At 43.2% G+C, this 21,369-nt stretch overlaps 1 protein-coding gene across 1 annotated transcript; it reads right to left on the minus strand.

Moving 5' to 3' along the window:
* Positions 1 to 16,380: 16,380 nt before the first annotated feature.
* ACTC1 (actin alpha cardiac muscle 1) lies at positions 16,381 to 20,737 on the minus strand. Its single transcript, XM_061367658.1, has 6 exons — positions 20,549 to 20,737; positions 19,539 to 19,863; positions 18,761 to 18,922; positions 18,456 to 18,647; positions 17,069 to 17,250; positions 16,381 to 16,709 (listed from the first exon to the last, which is right to left on the minus strand). Exons 1-6 carry the CDS (start codon positions 20,723 to 20,725, stop codon positions 16,566 to 16,568), a joined length of 1,182 nt encoding a protein of 393 aa, XP_061223642.1. The 5' UTR covers positions 20,726 to 20,737; the 3' UTR covers positions 16,381 to 16,565.
* Positions 20,738 to 21,369: the final 632 nt, after the last annotated feature.

Raw genomic sequence — 21,369 nt, forward strand, 5'->3', positions numbered from 1 at the left:
AAGGAGAGAGAGGAGGTGCTCAGATGCCAGAGCAGAGATTCGCCTGCAGCCTGGGGTGAAGACCATGGTGGGGCAGGCTGTCCCCCAGCAACAGAGTTCTTGCCAAGAACTGAGAGCAGTACTGACTGGTAACAGGTTTTTCATTATATACTCTTCAGTGCCATCTACTGTAATCAGATGCATTCAAAAACCTAAGAGATAATCTAATAGTTAGTCTCAAGAGTTCCATGACAGGGAAATTATCTAACTCTAGGTTTAGGTCTGTCCTACCAAAATCCCATTAAGGAACCAAGTGCGCGTCATCACTAAAGATGAAGAACTTGGTCACAACTCTGGCCACATTCTTTCAACTTTTTGCTAGACTTTCTTAAGGGGTAGCAAAATACCCTTTACATGACTTAATATCTGTGAGAATTGCTGCTTTAGTACCACAGCACCTCCTCCAGCCAAACAGTGACAGAACTGCACCCGTGGGTAAGACTTGAGAGCAGCTGACCTTTTCATGTTCACCCTGTGAACACAGAGAAGTCAAGAAACAGTATTTCCAAGGTCAGAATGGGAACTGGGTGCCTATACTCCAAAACCCCAACACTGTAAGACAAGGACACAGGCTTTTTCTCCTCTACCGCCGTTAAAGTTTTATTAGATGGAGAAAAAAGTAGTTCCATTAATGCCTTTTCTGCAGTTATTGAAAATAAAATAATGATGATTTTTCTGTGTCTGAAAAGTAAGCATCCAGTGTGATTGATTATTTCTATTCTGTCCTCCAGGACTTAAACAGAGCTCTAGAATGCTTAAATTATGTCCTAGAGAACAACTTTCTGCTTGAGAAGCCATTTCTTCCAATAAGACTTGCACTTTAGGTTGTTTGTCACAAGATGCATGGTATATTTTCCAGGAATATTTCCTAAACTTCATGTACTGGACAGACTCTTTTTTGTCTATGTGAATGATACATCATGATTTGGGTTTTATTAGCTTTAGGATACTCAAACTCTGATAAGGGCTTTATTACTCAGGGGGCTACAGACAGACACACAGAAATATTTCTTATACAAAAGCCCTTCAAGTCTAAATAAGCAAGGTAAAGGAAAAGCATAATAAATTTTTTACCTTTCCATGCTGATAAATTCCTACCTAATAGCATCTGCAATGCATTTCCAGAACATAGAGCGCTGTAGGTTTAGCAAAGTACCACCAGCAGTTTGTTGATTTTTGCACAGCATTATTTATCTGTTATGTGGCATTTGTGGCATTCTCTATATTTAGATTGGCAAATGCCACAAATACCATGACAAATTTAACCACTGTGAGTGATAAATGTCAAGCTTTTAATAGCACCCACTGTCTCTCTGTCACCATACGACCCTATTTGGAAATTGCTCAATCACCATCTCTGCATTATTACTTACAAAAGAAATAGTCTTTTCAGCATTAAATGGCAATATATTTGCTTTGTTTAATAAATACAGACAGAATGAGCAAAGGAACTCTGTATGCCTTTTGGCAGAAAGAAGAGCCTGCAGCATACCATTCCTGAAAATTTCATATGCTGTTTATTTACAAAAACCAAGGTCAGAAGGTGGTTTCCTATTTCTGTTAGGTGCCAGTGTAATGGCCAGAAGTCATGGTCTCAGTTGAAATGAAATGACAGAAACTAATTTGTCTACCTAGTTGATGACAACAACTGATGTTATGTTTGATCAGAGAGAAAAAAACCTACAAAAGTATTGCTGCAGCCATTAAATTACAGAATGTGACACCAGACATTACAAACTTATTCTCTACATGACTTTGAGCACTTTTTACTCTTTCAGCAGTACGTGATATATCCACAATATGTTTGAAAATCATATGTTGGTGGCACTTCGACTGTACATTGTAAGAAGGAAAAATTATTTTACATTATCACTAAAAACACTTCAGTTCTGATTTTTTCCCAAAATTCCAAAGTTCTGAGGTTTTCCCCTGAGCAGAAAACTAAATCAAAAATTAACTTCTTTCTTAGGAACAGGCTAAAAAATATCAACAGTTTTGTATTGGTCAAATATCTCTGTGATGCTTCTGACATTGTCCTTCCATCTTCAGCTATGCTGATTTTCTAAGGGATTATTCATATGCTATGTCATACAGATGTGGCCTCTGAAACGTTATATCAAGTCAAGGATACTCTTCTATTGCAAAATTAAAGAGAAGACTGAGAGAAAAATATCCGTATGCATATATATGCACACATATGTGTAAATATATTTTTATATGTGTACAAATACGTATATGTTATACATTAAACACTTTGGAGAACCCAGAACCAAATGCAAGAGAGACTATCACCAAAAACAGGATAATCACTCATTTTCCTACATATAGTGAAGATACCAGTTCAAAGTAAGTCTCTTTCAAAGTCCATTTGATTTAGCTGCCAAAATATGAGGGCAAAAGATCAAAAGCTACTGCATTACTGCGGTTTGTCTGGTTGCCATACAGAGCTGAGCTGCACAAAAGAGCTCCAATTCAATTGAAAATATACCTAAATTTATTTCCATGCTAGTAAGACTAGGAAGGCCTAAGAGAATTTTTAAAAACTGTGCATCACATATTCAAGGTTTTGTAACATATTAAAGGTTTTGGTTTTTACAATACACTACATTACATGTTAAAAGCATATCTGGGCATTGTTTAGTATCTTGTAATGGACTGTGATACTTAGTAATCCAAAATAAACATAAATCATAGAATCAAAGATTAGTTAGGGTTGGAAAGGACCTTAAGATCATCAAGTTCCAACCCCCCTGCCATGGGCAGGGACACCTTGCTCTAAAACATATTACCCAAGGCCTCGTCCAACCTGGCCTTGAACACCGCCAGGGATGGAGCATTCACAACCTCACCGGGCAACCTATTCCAGTGCCTCACCACCGTAACAGGAAAGAATTTCCTCCTTATATCCAATCTAAACTTCCCCTGTTTAAGTTTGAACCCATTACCCTTCGTCCTGTCGCTACAGTCCCTAATGAAGAGTCCATCCCCAGCATCCCTGTAGGCCCCCTTCAGATACTGGAAGGCTGCTATGAGGTCTCCACGCAGCCTTCTCTTCTCCAGGCTGAACAGCCCCAACTTTCTCAGCCGATCTTCATATGGGAGGTGCTCCAGTCCCCGATCATTCTCGTGGCCCTCCTCTGAACTTGTTCCAACAGATCCATGTCCTTTTTATGTTGAGGACACAAGAATCGCACACAATACTCCAAGTGAGGTCTCACGAGAGCAGAGTAGAGGGGCAGGATCACCTCCTTCGACCTGCTGATCACACTCCTTTTGATGCAGCCCAGGATATGGTTGGCTTTCTGGGCTGTAAGCGCACACTGCTGGCTCATGTTCATTTTCTCATCGACCAGCACCTCCAAGTCCTTCTCCTTGGGCTGCTCTGGATCTCTTCTCTGCCCAGCCTGTAGCTGTGTCTGCGATTGCTCCGACCCAGGTGTAGGACCTTGCAGTTGGCATGGTTAAACTTCAAGAGGTCGGTATCAGCCCACCTCACAAGCATGTCAAGGTCCCTCTGGATGGCATTCCTTCCCTCCAGCGTATCAACCGAACCACACAGCTTGGTGTCATCGGCAAACTTGCTGAGGGTGCACCCAATCCCACTGTCCATGTCAGCAACGAAGATGTTAAACAAGACCGGTCCCAACACTGATCCCTGAGGGACACCAGTTGTTACTGGTCTCCAGCTGGACATTCAGCCACTGACCACAACTCTGTGTGCGGCCATCCAGCCAGTTCTTTATCCACTGAGTGGTACACCTATCAACTTGATGTCTCCCCAATTTAGAGACAAGGATGTCATGTGGGACAGTGTCAAACGCTTTGCACAAGTCCAGGTAGATATCAACTGCTCTATCCCTGTCCATCAGTTCTGTAGCCCCATCATAGAAGGCCACCAAATTGGTCAGGCAGGATTTCCCCTTAGTGAGGCCATGCTGGCTGCCACCAAGCACCTTGTTGTTTTTCATGTGCCTTAGCATGCCTTCCAGGAGAATCTGCTCCAAGATTTTGCCAGGCACAGAGGTGAGACTGACTGGTCTGTAATTGCCTGGGTCATCCATTTTCCCCTTCTTGAAAATGGGGGTTATATTTCCTTTTTTCCAGTCGTTGGGAACTTCACCTGACTGCCGTGATTTTTCAAATACGATGGCCAGCGGCTTAGCTACTATATGTTAATTCCTGCAAATAAATACATTGTTTTTGAGAAATCATTGAACTTTTGTAAGAATAAAACAACATATTGTGTTTTACAATTTGCATTTCTATATACACAAACAAGCTGTCTGCAGTGAGTTCAGTGTTCCAACTGCGAACACACAATAATAAAAATGAATTCACAACCAATGCTGAATTAGTAACTGAATTGGCTGGTGATATATATCAATAAATATTTACTCAAATTGTCATATTAATACTTCATATAATGAAGTCAGAAGTTTAGCTCAAGAACTGTGTTTTCTGTTTAGCCTCTAACAGAAGACTGAGGAGGAGATGATTCCCTTTATTACCCAAAGATTACAACCACAGAGTGCCCATGATTTAACTGGGGAAATGATATCTTTTCTTGTAGGTGGTGTTCCTTGACAAGGAAGGATCCCCCAGTGTAGGTGCTAAATTCAAGACATAATTCATGATACAGAAGTATAAAGTGCTTTTTCCTTATGACTTGTTCAGTGGTTTGTCTTTAAAATCTGCTGAAATTTCTATTTCTGCAAAAGTTCTTCTCCCTTTTGATTTACCAGAAAATCAAAGCATTGTAAACATACACACACATGCAGTCAGCTTTAAAACATTTTTAGTAACTAAACATATTTAGTACAAAAAAAAAAAAAAAAAGGCCCAAGGTACATATTTTTATTGCTTAAGATTAATATTTCTTATTTTATTTGTGTTTGGGTTTTGGTTTCTGGTTTTGTTTGTTTGTTTTGTTTTTTTTTTATATAAAATAGAAACAGCTATCGAAGACACAAGCCTGTGTCCTGAAAATAATTTATATAATCAAAATTAAAGATTTATCATTCAATTAACTGTCAAAACTCAGCTATTACATAAACATTAGGATATGGCTTGAATTCCCTAAACTTTTATTTCATCCTTGATGACAGCTGCTGTAAAATCCCTGCACTTCTGGATGCTGTGGAAGCTGTCTCCACCGATATTGGCCCAGCAATATGTCTCCCAGTCCCTTTCCTCCCAAGAATGAAATTAATTAGATTTTTCACCTGCTTGCTTTCTCATCTCAGCAGAGGCAGCCACAGCCATCTACAGAGAGCTGGGGGAGAGGGAGGAGTATGTGGCAGGGGTTTTTATGCTGCTACAGATGCCAATTTCCACTCTCTCTAGAAAAGCTGGAGCTGCAGGTCTTCACCACCACCCAGGAGGTCCTCAATTTCCCTTTGAGCATTGCCTTTTTGCAACAGCATATCCACCATGTAGCTCATAACTCATTTGGGACCCTTTGGAAAGAAAGCTCGTGTAGTCCTCAATATCACTGACAATACCCTTTCTGGTAATCTAAAACTGAGGGGCTTGGAGACTCAGAACTGATCTTTAAGCTCTTTCTTACTGCTGTGCTACCTGGATTTTATTGGGAGCCTTCCAGACTTAATATATTGCTGGCATGTTATGAAGATCTACATCAGTATAGCTTTATGCCACACCCATCTTTTCCTCTGCATATAGATATATATAGGATCATAGAATCATAGAATAGTTAGGGTTAGAAAGGACCTTAAGATCGAGTTCCAACCCCCCTGCCATAGGCATGGACACCTCACACTAAATCGTGTCACCCGAAATATGTATATATATATATATATATATATATATATATACACAGACAAACATATTGCCTGCTAAATTAATTTTAAACAACATTACTCACATAGGACAACTTAATAACAAATTACTTTCATCTTTTAATTATATATCAGCATAATATTTTTTTCCAACCATTAACATTTCTGTATGGTGAGTTTGCAACTTTCAGCACTTGTAATCGTCCTCAGGAGTAATTGGTAGTATATTGATTGTCCAAATTGTTTCTTCCTTGAGGTAATGAGTGAGATTTCCTACTCACTCACTTTTATAAATGACTTTTTTTCCTTTTACTTGTGTCACACAATGCTTCAGGGTGGGACTGGGTTAAGCTCTTACTAGAAGAAAGTAGCAGTCTCTGCCTTGTATTCAGTTTATCCAATCAGCAGGGAAGAGGTTTTTCTCTGTTCTTTTTCTATTGTTGTGCTATAAACGTAGATTAATCTGTCACATATATTTAGAGTCAACTAATGATTTTAAGTATAAAACTCTCTTATTCTACATTTTTAAAAAAGTTATCGCTCTGCAGAACTCAATTATTCAACCTAAACATTTTTATATTGCTGCTTCACCTCAGGGTGACTTTTTTAAAGCTTTAGCTAAAACATCCTTTTTAGACAAGATTAGTGCAAAATAGACAACTCCATTAAATTTATGACTGTCCTACCAATTTTTTTGGAAGGAATGTTGAAGCATTAACAAGTGACTTCTGAAACATCTCCTTATTCCCTGTCAAAAAAACTATCTTCTAAAGCAGAATCACAGGATTTTCAGATTATTAGCACATACTCCATCTAGATATTACAAGCTTTCTATCCAGACCATAATCCTATCCCTCAATACTCCTTAAGTGCCAACATGCTTCTCTACCTACAAGAAGAGTTTTCTGTAAGATCTCTGGATCAGGCAACAGTGGTAACACCACAAAATGCTTCAGTCAGAAGCAGAAGTACTGGGCTGCCTTGTCCTGGCTACCAGAACAGGTTTTGTCCCTGCTCGTCTCTGTTCTCTTAAGTATTTTTAAACACTTTTTAGACCTTGTTACTTAATAAAGCCTCTTTCTGTAGCTTAAAATCATGCTAGACTGACTTTCACAGAATTATTTCCACTCCATTTTATGTAGAGAGCAACAAGGAGCTGCAAAATCAAACAGGACACTTTGGTACGGCAGATAGATGTTTTGCGATGTATCCCCAGTGCTTATCAAAATCTATAAATTTGGCTAAACATTGTTTCCTTCTTCCATCCAAAGAGAATCTCATCAAAAACAATGAAGGTTAGCTGTGATCCTTTAGTCTCAAAATTTATGTCAATGTCTTCATTGGCTGAGGCAGTTTAGAGCTGCAGACTGATGATCACAGCAGGGTTTGGGTACAGCTGCGTTTTAATTTGCCTTTTTGAAGAAAGTATCTGCAACAGTTTTACTTTTTACCAGATAAATGCTTTAAAGTTATTTTCTGCATCCTATTATACCATATTCATTTGCCATATAAAATATATACTACTAAAATTAATTCTTGTAAAATGTAAACAGAGTAAAGTATAACAGTGGTATCTCTTATATCTGTTTTGAATCCTAGCTTATGTGACTTAACATTCAAATTCTTCTCAATCTGATCAGTTGCATTATCCATATTTAAAAGTCTAGTTTTTCTTCCATAAATAGTTATCAGTTATTATAATAGTAATTATAATTTAGGGCCACAAAGATGATCAGGGGTCTGAAGTGTTTGTCCTATGAGAAGCTGCAGGCTGGGCAAAGAAGAAATTCAGAGCAGCCCTGCAGAGAAGAACTTGGGGGTGTTGGCCAATGAGAAACTGAACATGAGCCAGCAGTGTGCGCTTGCAGCCCAGAAAGCCAACCATATCCTGGGCTGCAACAAAAGGAGCAGGACCAGCAGGTCGAAGAAGGTGATCGTGCCCCTTTATTCTGCTCTCGTGAGACCTCACTTGGAGTATTGTGTGCAGTTCTGGTGTCCTTCAACATAAAAAGGACATGGAACTCTTGGAACAAGTCCAGAGGAGGGCCACAAGGATGATCAGGGGACTGGAGCACCTCCTGTATGAAGATAGGCTGATAAAGTTGGGGCTGTTCAGCCTGGAGAAGAGAAGGCTGCGTGGAGACCTCATAGCAGCCTTCCAGTATCTGAAGGGGGCCTACAGGGATGCTAGGGATGGACTCTTCATTAGGGACTGTAGCGACAGGACGAAGGGTAATGGGTTCAAACTTAAACAGGGGAAGTTTAGATTGGATATAAGGAAGAAGTTATTTCCTGTTATGGTGGTGAGGCACTGGAATGGGTTGTCCAGGGAGAATGTGAATTCTCCATCCCTGGCAGTGCTCAAGGCCAGGTTGGAAAGAGCCTTGGGTGGCATGGTTTAGCGCGAGGTGTCCCTGCCCATTGCAGGGGGTTGGAACTTGATGATCTTAAGGTCCTTTCCAATCCTAACTATTCTATGATTCTATGAGGAGAGATTGCAGGAGATGGCCAAAGGAATCTCAAAGGCCAGGAGGATGGTGCCAGACTCTTTTTGGTGGTGCCCAGTGATGGAACAAGGAGCAGCAGACATAAACTAAAACACAGAAGGTTTCACCTCAACGTGTGGAAGAATGTCTTTTTGTTTGGGCAGTTGCTGAGGTGAGTAGCTCGAGAGAGGACGCCTTCAACACCGGAGCAAGAGGGAGATCAGCGTCCAGGAGCCTCAACTCAGAGCGACAAGAGCCACCGAGGGAGCCTCAAGTCCTCGACAGGACCTGCCCAGGAGCCGGCAGCTCAGCTGACGCGAGCAGGGACTCACAGGGGGCGGACCCGGGAGGGGCCCTGACTGGTTAAAAACCTGCCCCAGGGAGCGAGCTTTGGGGCAGTTTGCGCGGGCAGGCGAGCGGGGTGGTGAGCGCTCGCCTTATGATCAGGGCCCAGCCTGTGAGCTCTGCTCTGGCTGCCGTCGGTGGCCAGCGTAGGCATCCAGACAGAGCCGATGAGAGAGGGGGCGGCAGCACAGAGTTCACAGCGCAGAGAGTGCCTGCACTGGATTTGTGAGGGGAGGGTGCACAATGGGCAGGGCTGCGCTCGGTGCTCCCTGATGGAGGCCCTCCTGCAGCAGGAGCTCAGCTGCAGGATGCTGTCAATAGGCTGCAAGATGTCAGGGAAGCTGAGAGGAAGCAGGACAGCTTGCTCCTGGCCCAAACTGTGCAGGGGCCTCAAGCGTCCACTGTAGCTCATGGAGGGAAGAAATAGGTTGTTAACCCGGGAAGCTGGGAATTAATAATAAACAAAACAAAACAAAAAAATAAGAAAAAAAAAAAAAGAAGAAGAAAACAATTAAAAGCAAGCGGCTTCCTCCTAAATCTGTTGTCCCCACCCAGAACCGCTTTGCTGTCCTGCAGGGGGCTGATGAGGAAATACGCTCCCACCAGAAACAACCAGCTGATGCACTGGTAAAGAAGATCTCTGTTGGTGCTGCCAGGAAAAAGTGGCAGATCATAGTGGTAGGGGACTCTACTTTGAAAGGCACAGGGGCACCCATCTGCAGGCCTGACCCGTTCTCAAGGGAGGTGTGTTGCCTAGCAGGGGCACAGATCAGGGATGCTGCAGAGAGGCTGCCTGCTCTAGTAAGTCCCACTGACTATTACCCACTTCTAGTGATCCATGTAGGTGCTAGTGTTATAGATAGCAGTAGCCTGGAGAACATAAAGAAGGACTACAGAGCCCTGGGAGAGGTGATTAAGGGCTCTGGAGCTCAGGTAGTCTTTTTGTCAGTTCTCCAGGATACAGGGGAGGAACTTAAAAAGGCTAGGAGGATTAGCCAGGTTAACAAATGGTTAGAAATGTGGTGCCATAGTCAGGGGTTTGGATATCTAGAACATGGGACTCAATTTAGTAGGCCAGGTCTACTGGGGGCTCCTGGAGCTTGTTTTTGGTAGAAGGCTTGCCAGACTGGCCAAGGAGGCTTTAAACTAGATGTGTTGGGGGAGAGGGGCATCATTCCATCCCAAAACACCCAGTCAGTTGCAAGCACCTATAATAAATGCTCGGAGCAATGTAGCGATATTCCAGCCACTCCAGCCAATGAGCTGGCTTCATTTGGAGCTCGGCTCAGATGCCTCTATACAAACGCCCATAGCATGGGGAACAAACAAGAGGAATTAGAGATGTGTGCATGTCTATGGGGGTATGATATAACAAGCATCACAAAAACATGGTGGGATGACTCCTGTGACAGGAGTGTTAGAATGGAAGGTTACAGACTCTTTAGAAAAGACAGGCCCAGCAGGGGGGGAGGGGGAGTTGATATTTATGTTAGGGATAGGCTGGAGAGTATGGAACTCCGTCTGGGGACAGGTGAGCAGTCAATAGAGAGTTTGTGGGTCAGGGTTAAAGGGAGAACCGCGATGGGAGACATTACTGTGGGGATCTGTTACAGACTGCCTGATCAAGAGGACTCTGTGGATTAAACGCTCTAGAGACAGATAGGAACAGCCTCACGCTTGCAGGCCCTTGTTCTCATGGGGGACTTCAACCACCCTGATATCTGTTGGAGGGACGGTATGTCCTGGCACAAGCAATCTGGGAGGTTCCTCGATTGTGTGGAAGACAACTTCCTTCTGCAAGTAATAGAGGAGCCAACAAGCAGAGGTGCCATGCTTGACCTCGTGCTCATCAACAGGGAGGGCTGGTTGGAAATGTGGTGCTCCAGGGCAGCCTTAGTTGCAGCGATTATGAGATGGTCAAATTTGAGATGCTCAGGACAGTCAGAAGAGCATGCAGCAAGCTCACTACCCTGGACTTCAAGAGAACAGACTTTGACCTCTTCAGGAACCTGCTTAGTAAGGTTCCATGGAATGTAGCCCTAGAAGGCAGAGGGGACTGAGACTGTTGGTTGATATTCAAGGGTCACCTACTACAAGCTCAGGAGTGCTGCATCCCAACTAGAAGGAAGTGCAGCAGGAGGGCCAGGAGACCTCCTTGGATGGATAAGGAGCTGCTGAGGAAACTTCAAAGGAAAAAAGAGGAGTATAAAATGTGGAAACAAGGACAGGCAGCCTGTGAAGAATACAGGGATGTTGTCCAGGAGGTAGGGACCAGGTTATGAAAGCGAAGGACCAGTTAGAATTAAACTTGGCTAGGGATGTGAAAGATAACAGGAAGGGATTCTATGGGTACACTGCAAATAAAAGACAGACTAGGGACAACGTGGGCCCTCTCTGGAAGCTATCAGGAGAACTGGCTACCCCGGATTTGGAGAAGGCTGAGATTCTTAATGACTTCTTTGCCTCAGTGTTCACTGGCAAATGCTCTGACCACACCACCCAAGTCTTGGAAAGCAGACACAGGGACTGTGAGAAGTAAGACCTTGGGCCCACTGTAGGAGAGGATCTGGTTCAAGACCATCTTAAGAACCTGAAAGTACACAAGTCCATGGGACCTAATGAAATCCATAAATGGGTCCTGAAGGACCTAGCAAATGAAGTTGCTAAGCCATTGTCCATCATATTTGAAAAATCATGGCGGTCACGTGAAGCTCCCGATAACAGGAAAAAGGGAAATATAAGGAAATATAACCCCCATTTTCAAGAAGGGGAAAATGGATGACCCGGGCAATTACAGACCAGGCAGTCTCACCTCTGTGCCTGGCAAAATCTTGGAGCAGATTCTCCTGGAAGGCATGCTAAGGCACATGAAAAACAACAAGGTGCTTGGTGACAGCCAGCATGGCCTCACTAAGGGGAAATCCTGCCTGACCAATTTGGTGGCCTTCTATGATGGGGCTACAGAACTGATGGACAGGGATAGAGCAGTTGATATCTACCTGGACTTGTGCAAAGCGTTTGACACTGTCCCACATGACATCCTTGTCTCTAAATTGGGGAGACATCAAGTTGATAGGTGTACCACTCAGTGGATAAAGAACTGGCTGGATGGCCGCACACAGAGTTGTGGTCAGTGGCTGAATGTCCAGCTGGAGACCAGTAACAACTGGTGTCCCTCAGGGATCAGTGTTGGGACCGGTCTTGTTCAACATCTTTTTTGCTGACATGGACAGTGGGATTGAGTGTACCCTCAGCAAGTTTGTCAATGACACCAAGCTGTGTGGTTCAGTTTATGCACTGGAGGGAAGGAATTCCATCCAGTAGGATCTTGACCCGCTTGTGAGGTGGGCTGATGCCAACCTTATGAAGTTTAACCATGACAAGTGCGATATCCTACACCTGGGTCAGAGCAATCCCAGGCACAGCTACAGGCTGGGCAGAGAAGACATTCAGAGCAGCCCTGTGGAGAAGGGCTTGGGGGTGTTGGTCAATGAGAAACTGAACATGAGCCAGCAGTGTGAGCTTATAGCCCAGAAAGCCAACCGTATCCTGGGCTGCATCAAAAGGAGCGTGACCAGCAGGTCGAAGGAGGTGATCCTGCCCCTCTACTCTGCTCTCCTGAGACCTCACTTGGAGTACTGTGTGCGATTATGGTGTCCTCAGCATAAAAAGGACATGGAACTCTTGGAACAAGTCCAGAGGAGTGTCACGAGGACGATCGGGGGCTGGAACATCTCTGATACAAAGACAGGCTGAGAAAGTTGGGGCTGTTCAGCCTGGAGAAGAGAAAGGTGTGTGGAGATCTCATGGTAGCTTTTCAGTATCTGAAGGGGGCCTACAAAGATGATAAGGAGGGGCTCTTCATCAGGGATTATAGTGATAGGACAAGGGGTAATGGGTTCAAACTTAAACAGGGGAAGTTTATATTAGATGTAAGGAAGAAGTTCTTTCCTTTAAGGGTGGTGAGGCACTGGAATGGGTTGCCCAGGGAGAATGTGAATGCTCCATCCCTGGTGGTGTTCAAGGCCAGGTTGGACAGAGCCTTGGGTGACATGGTTTAGTGAGAGGTGTCCCTGCCCATGAGCAGGGAGGTTGGAACTAGATGGTCTTAAGGTCCTTTCCAACCCTAACTATTCTATGATTCTATGATTCTATGTTGAGTTTGGCAGAGCACTAGAACAGGCTGCCCAGACGGAGGGATGGAGATGGAGACATTCAAAACCCTCTTGGACATGTTCCTGTGTAACCTTCTCTAGGTGGCCCTGCCTTGGCAGTGGTTTTGGGCTGGATGATCTCCAAAGTTCCCTTCTAACCTTAATGGTTCTGTGATTCTGTGAATTCCCATCCCATTGAATTATTAAAGTTTTCACTGCACTGAGTGTGGACACACATTTTGCATTAAAACTGAATGCATCTGGAAGCTTGCTATAAGAAGAGAAAAAAGGTAAGTCATTGTTACTTTGTATTCATACACTACGTATTTGCAAGCATATCACTGTTTTCCACAACCCTTGCTGCTCATATCCATTTCCATAAATTACAGCCCCCAAAATATCTACAGAAGGAATTTTTCCACTAGTCATGCAGTCAGTGGCTTCCTTCAGTTCCCTCTTCATGCCACAGCTCATGGGTGAGCTCCTGGTGCCAGCCGTGAAGGTGGTGCCAGCTGTACACCTGCTGTCCTTGACATATCAGTCAGAGCCAAGCAGGCAGGCATGCACTGGTCCCAACTCAGCATGCCCTTTGCATACTCACTTAATATTTTAAGCTCCAGTGGGTTGTACCCTATTAATTCACAGTAATACCTGAGATGACCTTTTTAACCAGCTGAATCTTTCACATTAGCAAGGGAGACCAAGCAAGAAAAGCACAATAGTTCTGAACAACAACATGAAAACATCACTGGCTAACATCTGAAGTCTGAGTAATTAGATTTGTGTTGGTCAGAAATCTGGAAATGTCCCCATGTTTTCAAACCATATAAAATTTATCAATGGTGTGAACTTCAGAGTCATTCCCTACCCTGGAAACCTTCTTGAGGACAGTGGAGGCTGTTGACTTTGCCTTAACAGATTTATGGGTTAATTAATTAGTATTGTATTGTGAAAAGGCTTATTTGTAGTAGCATTTCAGTGATACTGTGTACAGGATGACAATAAGTATTTAATATCTATATTTAAGTTCTCATAATGATGTTAAATTTTTTGTTTTGCATTTATCTAGAATGTTTTAATGTCTGTTTAAATTTTCATTATTTATGTTTAAATTTAATTTATATTTAACGACTCCATCCACCTTCTCTGCACCCCCCCCCCCAAAAAAAAATATTTGAGTATTTCATAGAATAATAGAACAGTTAAGGTTGGAAAGGGCCTTAAGATCATCTAGTTCCAGCCCTCCTGACACGAACAGGGGTGCCTCACCCTCAACCGTGTTGCCCAAGGCTCTGTCCAACCTGTCCAGGGACAGAGCATTTACCACTTCTTTGGGCAACCTCTTCCAGTGCCTCACCACCTCACAGTAAAGAACTTTTCCCTTATATCGAATCTAAACTTCCCCTGTTTAAATTTAAACCCATTACCCCTTGTTCTATCTCTACAATCCCTGATGAAGAGTCCCTCCCCATCATCTTTGTAGGCCCCCTTCAGATATTGGAAGGCTACCATGAGGTCTCCACACAGCTTTCTCTCCTCCACGCTGAACAGCCCCAACTTGCTCAGCCTGTCTTCGTATGGGAGATGTTCCAGCCCCCGATCATCCTCGTGGCCCTCCCCTGAACTTGTTCCAAGAGTTCCATGTCCTTTTTATGTTGAGGACACCAGAACTGTACACAACACTCCAAGTGAGTTCTCAGGAGAGCAGAGTAGAGGGGCAGGATCACCTCCTTTGACCTGCTGTTCATGCTTCTTTAATGCAGCCCAGGATACGGTTGGCTTTCTGGGTTGTGAGCGCACACTGAAGCCGGCTCATGTTCAGTTTCTCATCATCCAAAACCCCCAAGTCCTTCTCTGCAGGGCTGGTCTGATCCTTTTCTCCACCAAACCTGTAGCTGTGCCTGAGATTGCCTCAACCCAGGTATAGGACCTTGCACTTTGCACTGCAGAACTTCATGAGGATGTCATTGGCCCACCTTTCAAGCATGTCAAGATCCCTCTGGATGGCATCCCTTCCCTCCAGCGTATCAACTGAACCACACAGCTTGGTGTCATCAGCAAACTTACTGAGGGTGCACTCAATCCAACTGTCCATGTTGATAACAAAGATGTTGAACAAGACTGGTTCCAACACTGATCCCTGAGGGGCACCACTTGTTACTGATCCCCAACTGGACATTGGGCAGTTAACAGCAATTCTCTAAGTGCTGCCATCCAGCCAGTTTTTTATCCACCAGGTGGTCCATCCATCAAATTGATGTACCTCCAGTTTAGCGACAAGGATGTCATGTGGGACAGTGTCGAATTTTCAGTTGTAAGCCAGTGGCAAGCAATTACAGTCACACCTTAGTGAACTGTTTTCTAATGATAAGTAAACTGGAGGCAGACACTAAATATATCTTCATATATTCAAAGAGTAAAATAAATTGTACTTAATTGCAGATCACATCTGATGGCCAGGTGCAATGCCTTTCAAGAAAAAAAAGTAAAAGTTTTATGTGTAAATGTTTGGGGGTTTTTAATTAGCTGTTGAGAATTAAATTAACATAAAATTTAATCATTTCAAACACCTGCAACAGCACTTGCCTAACTAACTACATGCAGTTTGATAAACACTTTTATTGATATCCTAAATGAAGTTTAGGCAAACTCCAGCCTGTACATAGTTCAAACTGTGACACTGACTTGTTCCATTACCTTAGTGGAAATGTGCCAGCTCATTCTGTATTTTACCTTTTGGATATTACTTCTTAAAAACAAACAGACAAAAAAACAACTCACAAAAAAAACCCATACAGAACCCCCCAAAGAGCGCAGTTACAAAGTTACGGTGAGGAACAGAGAAGCCCATGCAAAATGTGCAATTTATGACTGTCATATGTGGGTCAAATAGCAACAAAGGATAGCAAAGATTAAGGATTAAAAATTGCCTAAAACGTATGAACGATGATGTGAAAATGATCTCAATTGTAATGGTTGTATGTTTATACAGCAAAGTTTTATTCTTGTGCAATGGTAAAATAAAGACTTCACTTCCCTGGCTTTGAAGAGATGGGAGAAGATGAGTAAATTGTCAGTTTGAATTAATGTTTTGTGATAAATATTTATAGCCCACAGTAAATATTTGTATGGCTCTTAAGGATTGAGCTAATTAGTTATAAATCGCTTTCTAAACGTATTAACATACTTCTTTTACAGAAGCTTTGGCTTTCAATAAATTAATATTAAAATACTTGGGTTATAATAAATGCAAAGGAAGAAATTTTTCTAAATGCAGTGAGAGAACGTGAGAGGTTTCCTTTCTCTCATTCTACTTACTGATCCTACCCTCAAGGCTATTTCTTTGTAAGCTTTGATATATGATGCTTCCTTTGTTTCAAGTTTCAAAATGTAAACTACAAAGTATAACGTCTTACTGATACAAAACCATAACTTAACACACCTACATCTATTAGGGCATGCATGCATTGAAAGGTTTGATGGGAGTTTTCAAATCTTAGGGTGTTTAGTCACATCTTTTTAATCAGATAATACTTATAATGAAACAGAAGACAAACATTTGTAGGTTGCAAGTCTCAGATCTTGTTTATTTATAAAGCAATAAATATTAGAATCACAAATAAATTGCACGGGTGTGTAAACAAACTGTACAATGACTGAAGAGTTCAGGAAGGGTTGACAGAAGACTTCAAGAAGCATATCATCATCATCCTGAGTGGGACGTAAATTGAGGGAAAAAGTGCTTAGAAGCACTTGCGGTGGACAATGGATGGACCAGCTTCATCATACTCCTGTTTACTGATCCACATTTGCTGGAAGGTGGACAGAGATGCAAGAATGGAGCCACCAATCCAGACAGAATACTTGCGCTCAGGTGGGGCAATGATCTAGAATAAAGAAAAGCAACAAAATCCTCATTTAACTGTTATATTTCTGAACAACCGCAGCACCAATGTTAACAAAGTAGGTATTTCCTTAAGTAAACAAAAAACTTCTCTATAATAGAATTAATCTTCAGCATCTGGTAAAATAGATGTAATATTCCTTAAGAAATTCTATAACCATATTTTCCTCTTTTCTAATGCTTGCTTCTAACCAATAGAATTATTCTGATTAAGTGGAATTTCTCCTCATTTTTCCACCAGCTGTTGATCTTACTCTTGAGTTGTTCCTATATACCAATTTAACAATATGGACATTTTCTTCATCTTTATCCGCATTTATAGTACAGAGTCAAACTCCTTACCTTGATCTTCATAGTGCTAGGAGCAAGTGCAGTGATTTCTTTCTGCATGCGATCAGCAATACCAGGGTACATTGTCGTACCACCTGAGAGGACGTTGTTGGCATACAAGTCCTTACGAATATCAATATCACACTTCATGATACTGTTGTAGGTAGTTTCATGAATACCAGCAGATTCCATGCCTTGAAGAAAAAGAACAAAGTAGGTCAGTAAATTATACGAGAGGTCTTCATGAAAAGAAATCCTGGCATTTCTCCTCATCATTAATACGAACTTCTATGATCTCTTTGTTGCAAAATTATTTAGTGATCATTAAGTGTTATAGAAAAACAAACAGAATTACAGAGCTAGCTTAGAAAATAAAAGTATTTGTTAGAAAAGGGAAGAATCATAATGCATGTGGAAAAGGAAAGAGATTCAAATTATACAGTAAGAGAAGAAGACACACAAGATAAACTCATGTATGGCAAGGAGAGAAAGCTATATCGAACAGCAAACATGAGGATCAGATTATGTCAGTCTCACAGAAAGCACTAGTTGAATATAGTAAAGACAGCAATAAAGACAATGAAAAGAGTTGAAGTAGAAGTAAAGAATACAACAGTAACTTCATTTCATTTTCAAAATACAGTCTATACTGTTCATAAATATCAAGGCAAGACATAACCAAGACAGGGACGAAGATAGCAGTACTTGGCTGTAAGAAAAAAAGAAACCAGGAGCAAGTGTTCGTAGCTTGCATTCCAATTTCAGCAGGTGCTTCCTGAAAGGCTTGACACTAGATCCACAGTAAGATGTCAGCTGATGAACAACTGCAGTATTGCTCAAGACTTGGAGTACAAGCATTTTTTAATATCTGTCAGCTGCATTCACAAACAGCAAAGCTTACTATCTTGACTGTGACAATGCTCAATTACAGTGTATATAAATATACAAGCACCTTCATTCCATTTTAGTCTCCTTCCAGACACTGTACTCCTTCATGGAGTCAGATACTCTTTTAAGTGTAAGCCTTACAATTACAGCACTGAAAGCTATTCTTGCCATCAGTGACACAGAATCATAGAATGTCTCAAGTTAGAAGGGACCCATAAGGATCGCTGATTTTGACTCCCTAATGTTGATATTCTACCTGCTCGTCTTATCACTAAAAAATTGTGACCCTCAAACCTGATCTAAACTTGCAACAAGAGCCCAGAGCTCAGCTGATTAGAAGTTGAGCTCACATCAGCCACAGCTTAGAAGGTCCAGAGGATCTAAGCCATTATTCATTTATGTTTGATTTCGTGCCAAATTCAGATAAGCAGCAAGAGGAGCAGGACACCTTCTAGATCTTCTGATTCATTTATACGTCCTACAGAAAGGAGAATTTCCTGGAAACACTTACCAATAAAGGAAGGCTGGAATAAGGTTTCAGGGCAGCGGAAACGTTCGTTACCAATTGTGATCACTTGCCCGTCAGGCAATTCATAGCTCTTTTCCAGAGAGGAGGAAGAGGCAGCAGTGGCCATTTCATTCTCAAAGTCCAGAGCAACATAGCACAACTTCTCCTTGATATCACGAACAATCTCACGTTCAGCTGCAGATAGATGGGAAAAAAATCAAGGTTTGGATAAGCAAAATACTACCGGAAGAAGATGGGCCAAGAGAGATATGAGGATTTTCACAGGAGGGTAAAGCTGAAGGACTGACCTGTTGTCACAAAGGAGTAGCCACGCTCTGTGAGGATCTTCATGAGGTAGTCAGTCAGATCCCTGCCAGCCAGATCCAGACGCATGATAGCATGAGGCAAAGCATAACCTTCATAAATAGGTACATTGTGGGTGACACCATCGCCAGAGTCAAGAACAATACCTGGGAGAGAAATTTCAGAGAGCAGCTGAAATCACCTAGAAAATGCTTAGAGCCCTTAGGCGCAGTAAGCAGCAACAGACATCACAAAATATAGTATTTTCAGGCAGTATAAAGTAGCATCATTCTATTTTAGCCATAAAGATCTTTCACATTCCTTCCACCTTTGCTTGCCTGGACATTCCTGTTTGGTATGAACTTTCCCTTAAAACAACTGTTCTGTACATATTGTAAGCTAATCCATAGGAGCAGTAACTACATCTGCAACAGTGATTGTCTTGATCTGATATGAGCATCTTTTGGGTCCAGTTGAAACTCTTAAACTGGCATAACACTTGTATAACTGCAGTACATTCACAGGACTGTCTCCTTGTTTGTGTCGTGACAAGTGGAAGGAGAGTCAGTGCCCCTCCAAAAGCAATGCACACAGGTCCACACTGTTCATGAACTACGTTGTAGGGGCTTTTCTGTTATTCTTTCATCAATTACTAAAAACTAAAAATGCCTAGTTCTCTGTAAATTTGAATGAGTTACGGTTGGTTTTCTTCCCACTTGCAGTGGGAAGGAAGGAGAGTTCCTGAAAATAAATATTTAAATAGTACTTAATTGTTTATTTTACCTGTTGTACGACCAGAGGCATACAGGGACAGGACAGCCTGGATCGCCACGTACATAGCAGGTACGTTGAAGGTCTCAAACATTATCTGGGTCATCTTTTCACGATTAGCTTTAGGGTTCAAGGGGGCCTCTGTGAGCAAGGTAGGGTGTTCCTCAGGGGCCACACGGAGTTCATTGTAGAAGGTGTGGTGCCAGATCTTTTCCATGTCATCCCAGTTGGTGATGATGCCATGTTCAATGGGATATTTCAAAGTGAGGATACCTCTTTTGCTCTGAGCTTCATCACCCACATAGGAATCTTTTTGACCCATACCAACCATAACACCCTAAGAGAGGAAAATACAGAAAAGCATTATTTGAGGGAGTCAACACCACAGAGCTCAAACTATTACATCACAGGCAACCATGCTATTTACAAGAAAGGCACAAGCAGTCTCACCACTAAAAGGTTGTTTAGGAAAAGAAATTAGCATTAGAAATTAGCAGAATTTGAAGTTTACTAATAAAATCACAGAATCACAGAATCCCAAGGGTTGGAAGGGACCTCAAGAGATCATCTGGTCCAACCCCCTGCAAGAGCAGGGTAACCTAGAGTACATCACACAGGAACTTGTCCAGGCTTCCCCCCCACCCCACCCCCCTTTCTTTTAATTGTCATCTTATTTTCAACTACTTCTTTCTGGTCCAAAAGTTTGACTGAAAACAAACTGCACAATATCAGGAGCAGGAAAAGACAGACATAACAAAAAGACTTTATGAATGAGAAGGTACAGAGGGAAATTAGCCTTCTAGTGAAGGAAGATGCTCCATATTACTATGAAGCCTCATCAACACTTTATTCATGATAGCAAAATACAAATCACAAACACGTGGAAAGTGTCACTCGTACCACTGCAAGAAGTGAGAAGAGGAAAGGGCAAGACAGAAGAACAGAGGGAAGTGGCTAGTGGAGGCAACTCCTGGAGAGAGGGGGAAGGCTCTGTCCTGCCGTGGGCCTGCCTTCGTATTTACCTGGTGCCTGGGGCGGCCGACGATGGATGGGAACACGGCCCTGGGGGCATCATCTCCGGCAAAGCCCGCCTTGACCAGCCCCGAGCCGTTGTCGCACACCAGTGCGGTGGTTTCCTCGTCGTCACACATCTTCGGAGGGAGGCACGGATCTGAAAAACAACGTGGTGGCTTGTCCATACCCCCGCGGACAGCCCCTCCGCGCCCTCCCGCCCGCCACCTCGGGAGACACCGGCGGCGGCGGACCGACGGCGGGAGCGGGAAATGCAGCTCGTCCAAGCAGGATGGTCGATGGCTCAGCCACGATCCTGGGCAGCACTTTAGACGGAATCCGTCCGCTGCTTCGAACTGCGCCCCAGCTTGCAAGACGCTCAGTAGGGCACCATTAGCGGTGCCCTCGAGCAGCGGGTTTAAACGGCAGGGGAAACTTTTGAAACCAGGGAGATCGGTCTTGCCCATAGCGCTTCACCGGCGGCGAGGCATCGTGCCCCGGCGGGCAGCGGCGGCTGGCGGGGCGCGGCCGGTGCCGCCGGCAGAAGTAGCGCTAAGCCAGGAGGTGCACAGGCTGAGTAGCGGCTGTACCTGCACCACCGACATCCGCTGCCCGCCGGTGTGCCCCGTCCCGTCCCATCCCATCCTATGCCACGCCATGCTATGCCTTGCCATCCCATCCCATCCCGCCGCACTACTCACCAGACCAGCACCAGCGGCGGGGGGCTGCGGAGGAGAGCCTGGGTGCCGGCTCTGTGGAGACGCCCCAATTTATACGGACTGAGGGGCCGCTCCGGCCGGTCCGTCGCGGGACGGGGCAGCCACCTTCTCCT

Source organism: Neopsephotus bourkii, unplaced genomic scaffold (assembly GCF_033783945.1).
Source record: "Neopsephotus bourkii isolate Nb327-2 ecotype Australia unplaced genomic scaffold, CSIRO-AGI_Nbou_v1 NB_1388, whole genome shotgun sequence".
In the NCBI taxonomy this organism is placed as follows: Eukaryota; Metazoa; Chordata; class Aves; order Psittaciformes; family Psittacidae; genus Neopsephotus; species Neopsephotus bourkii.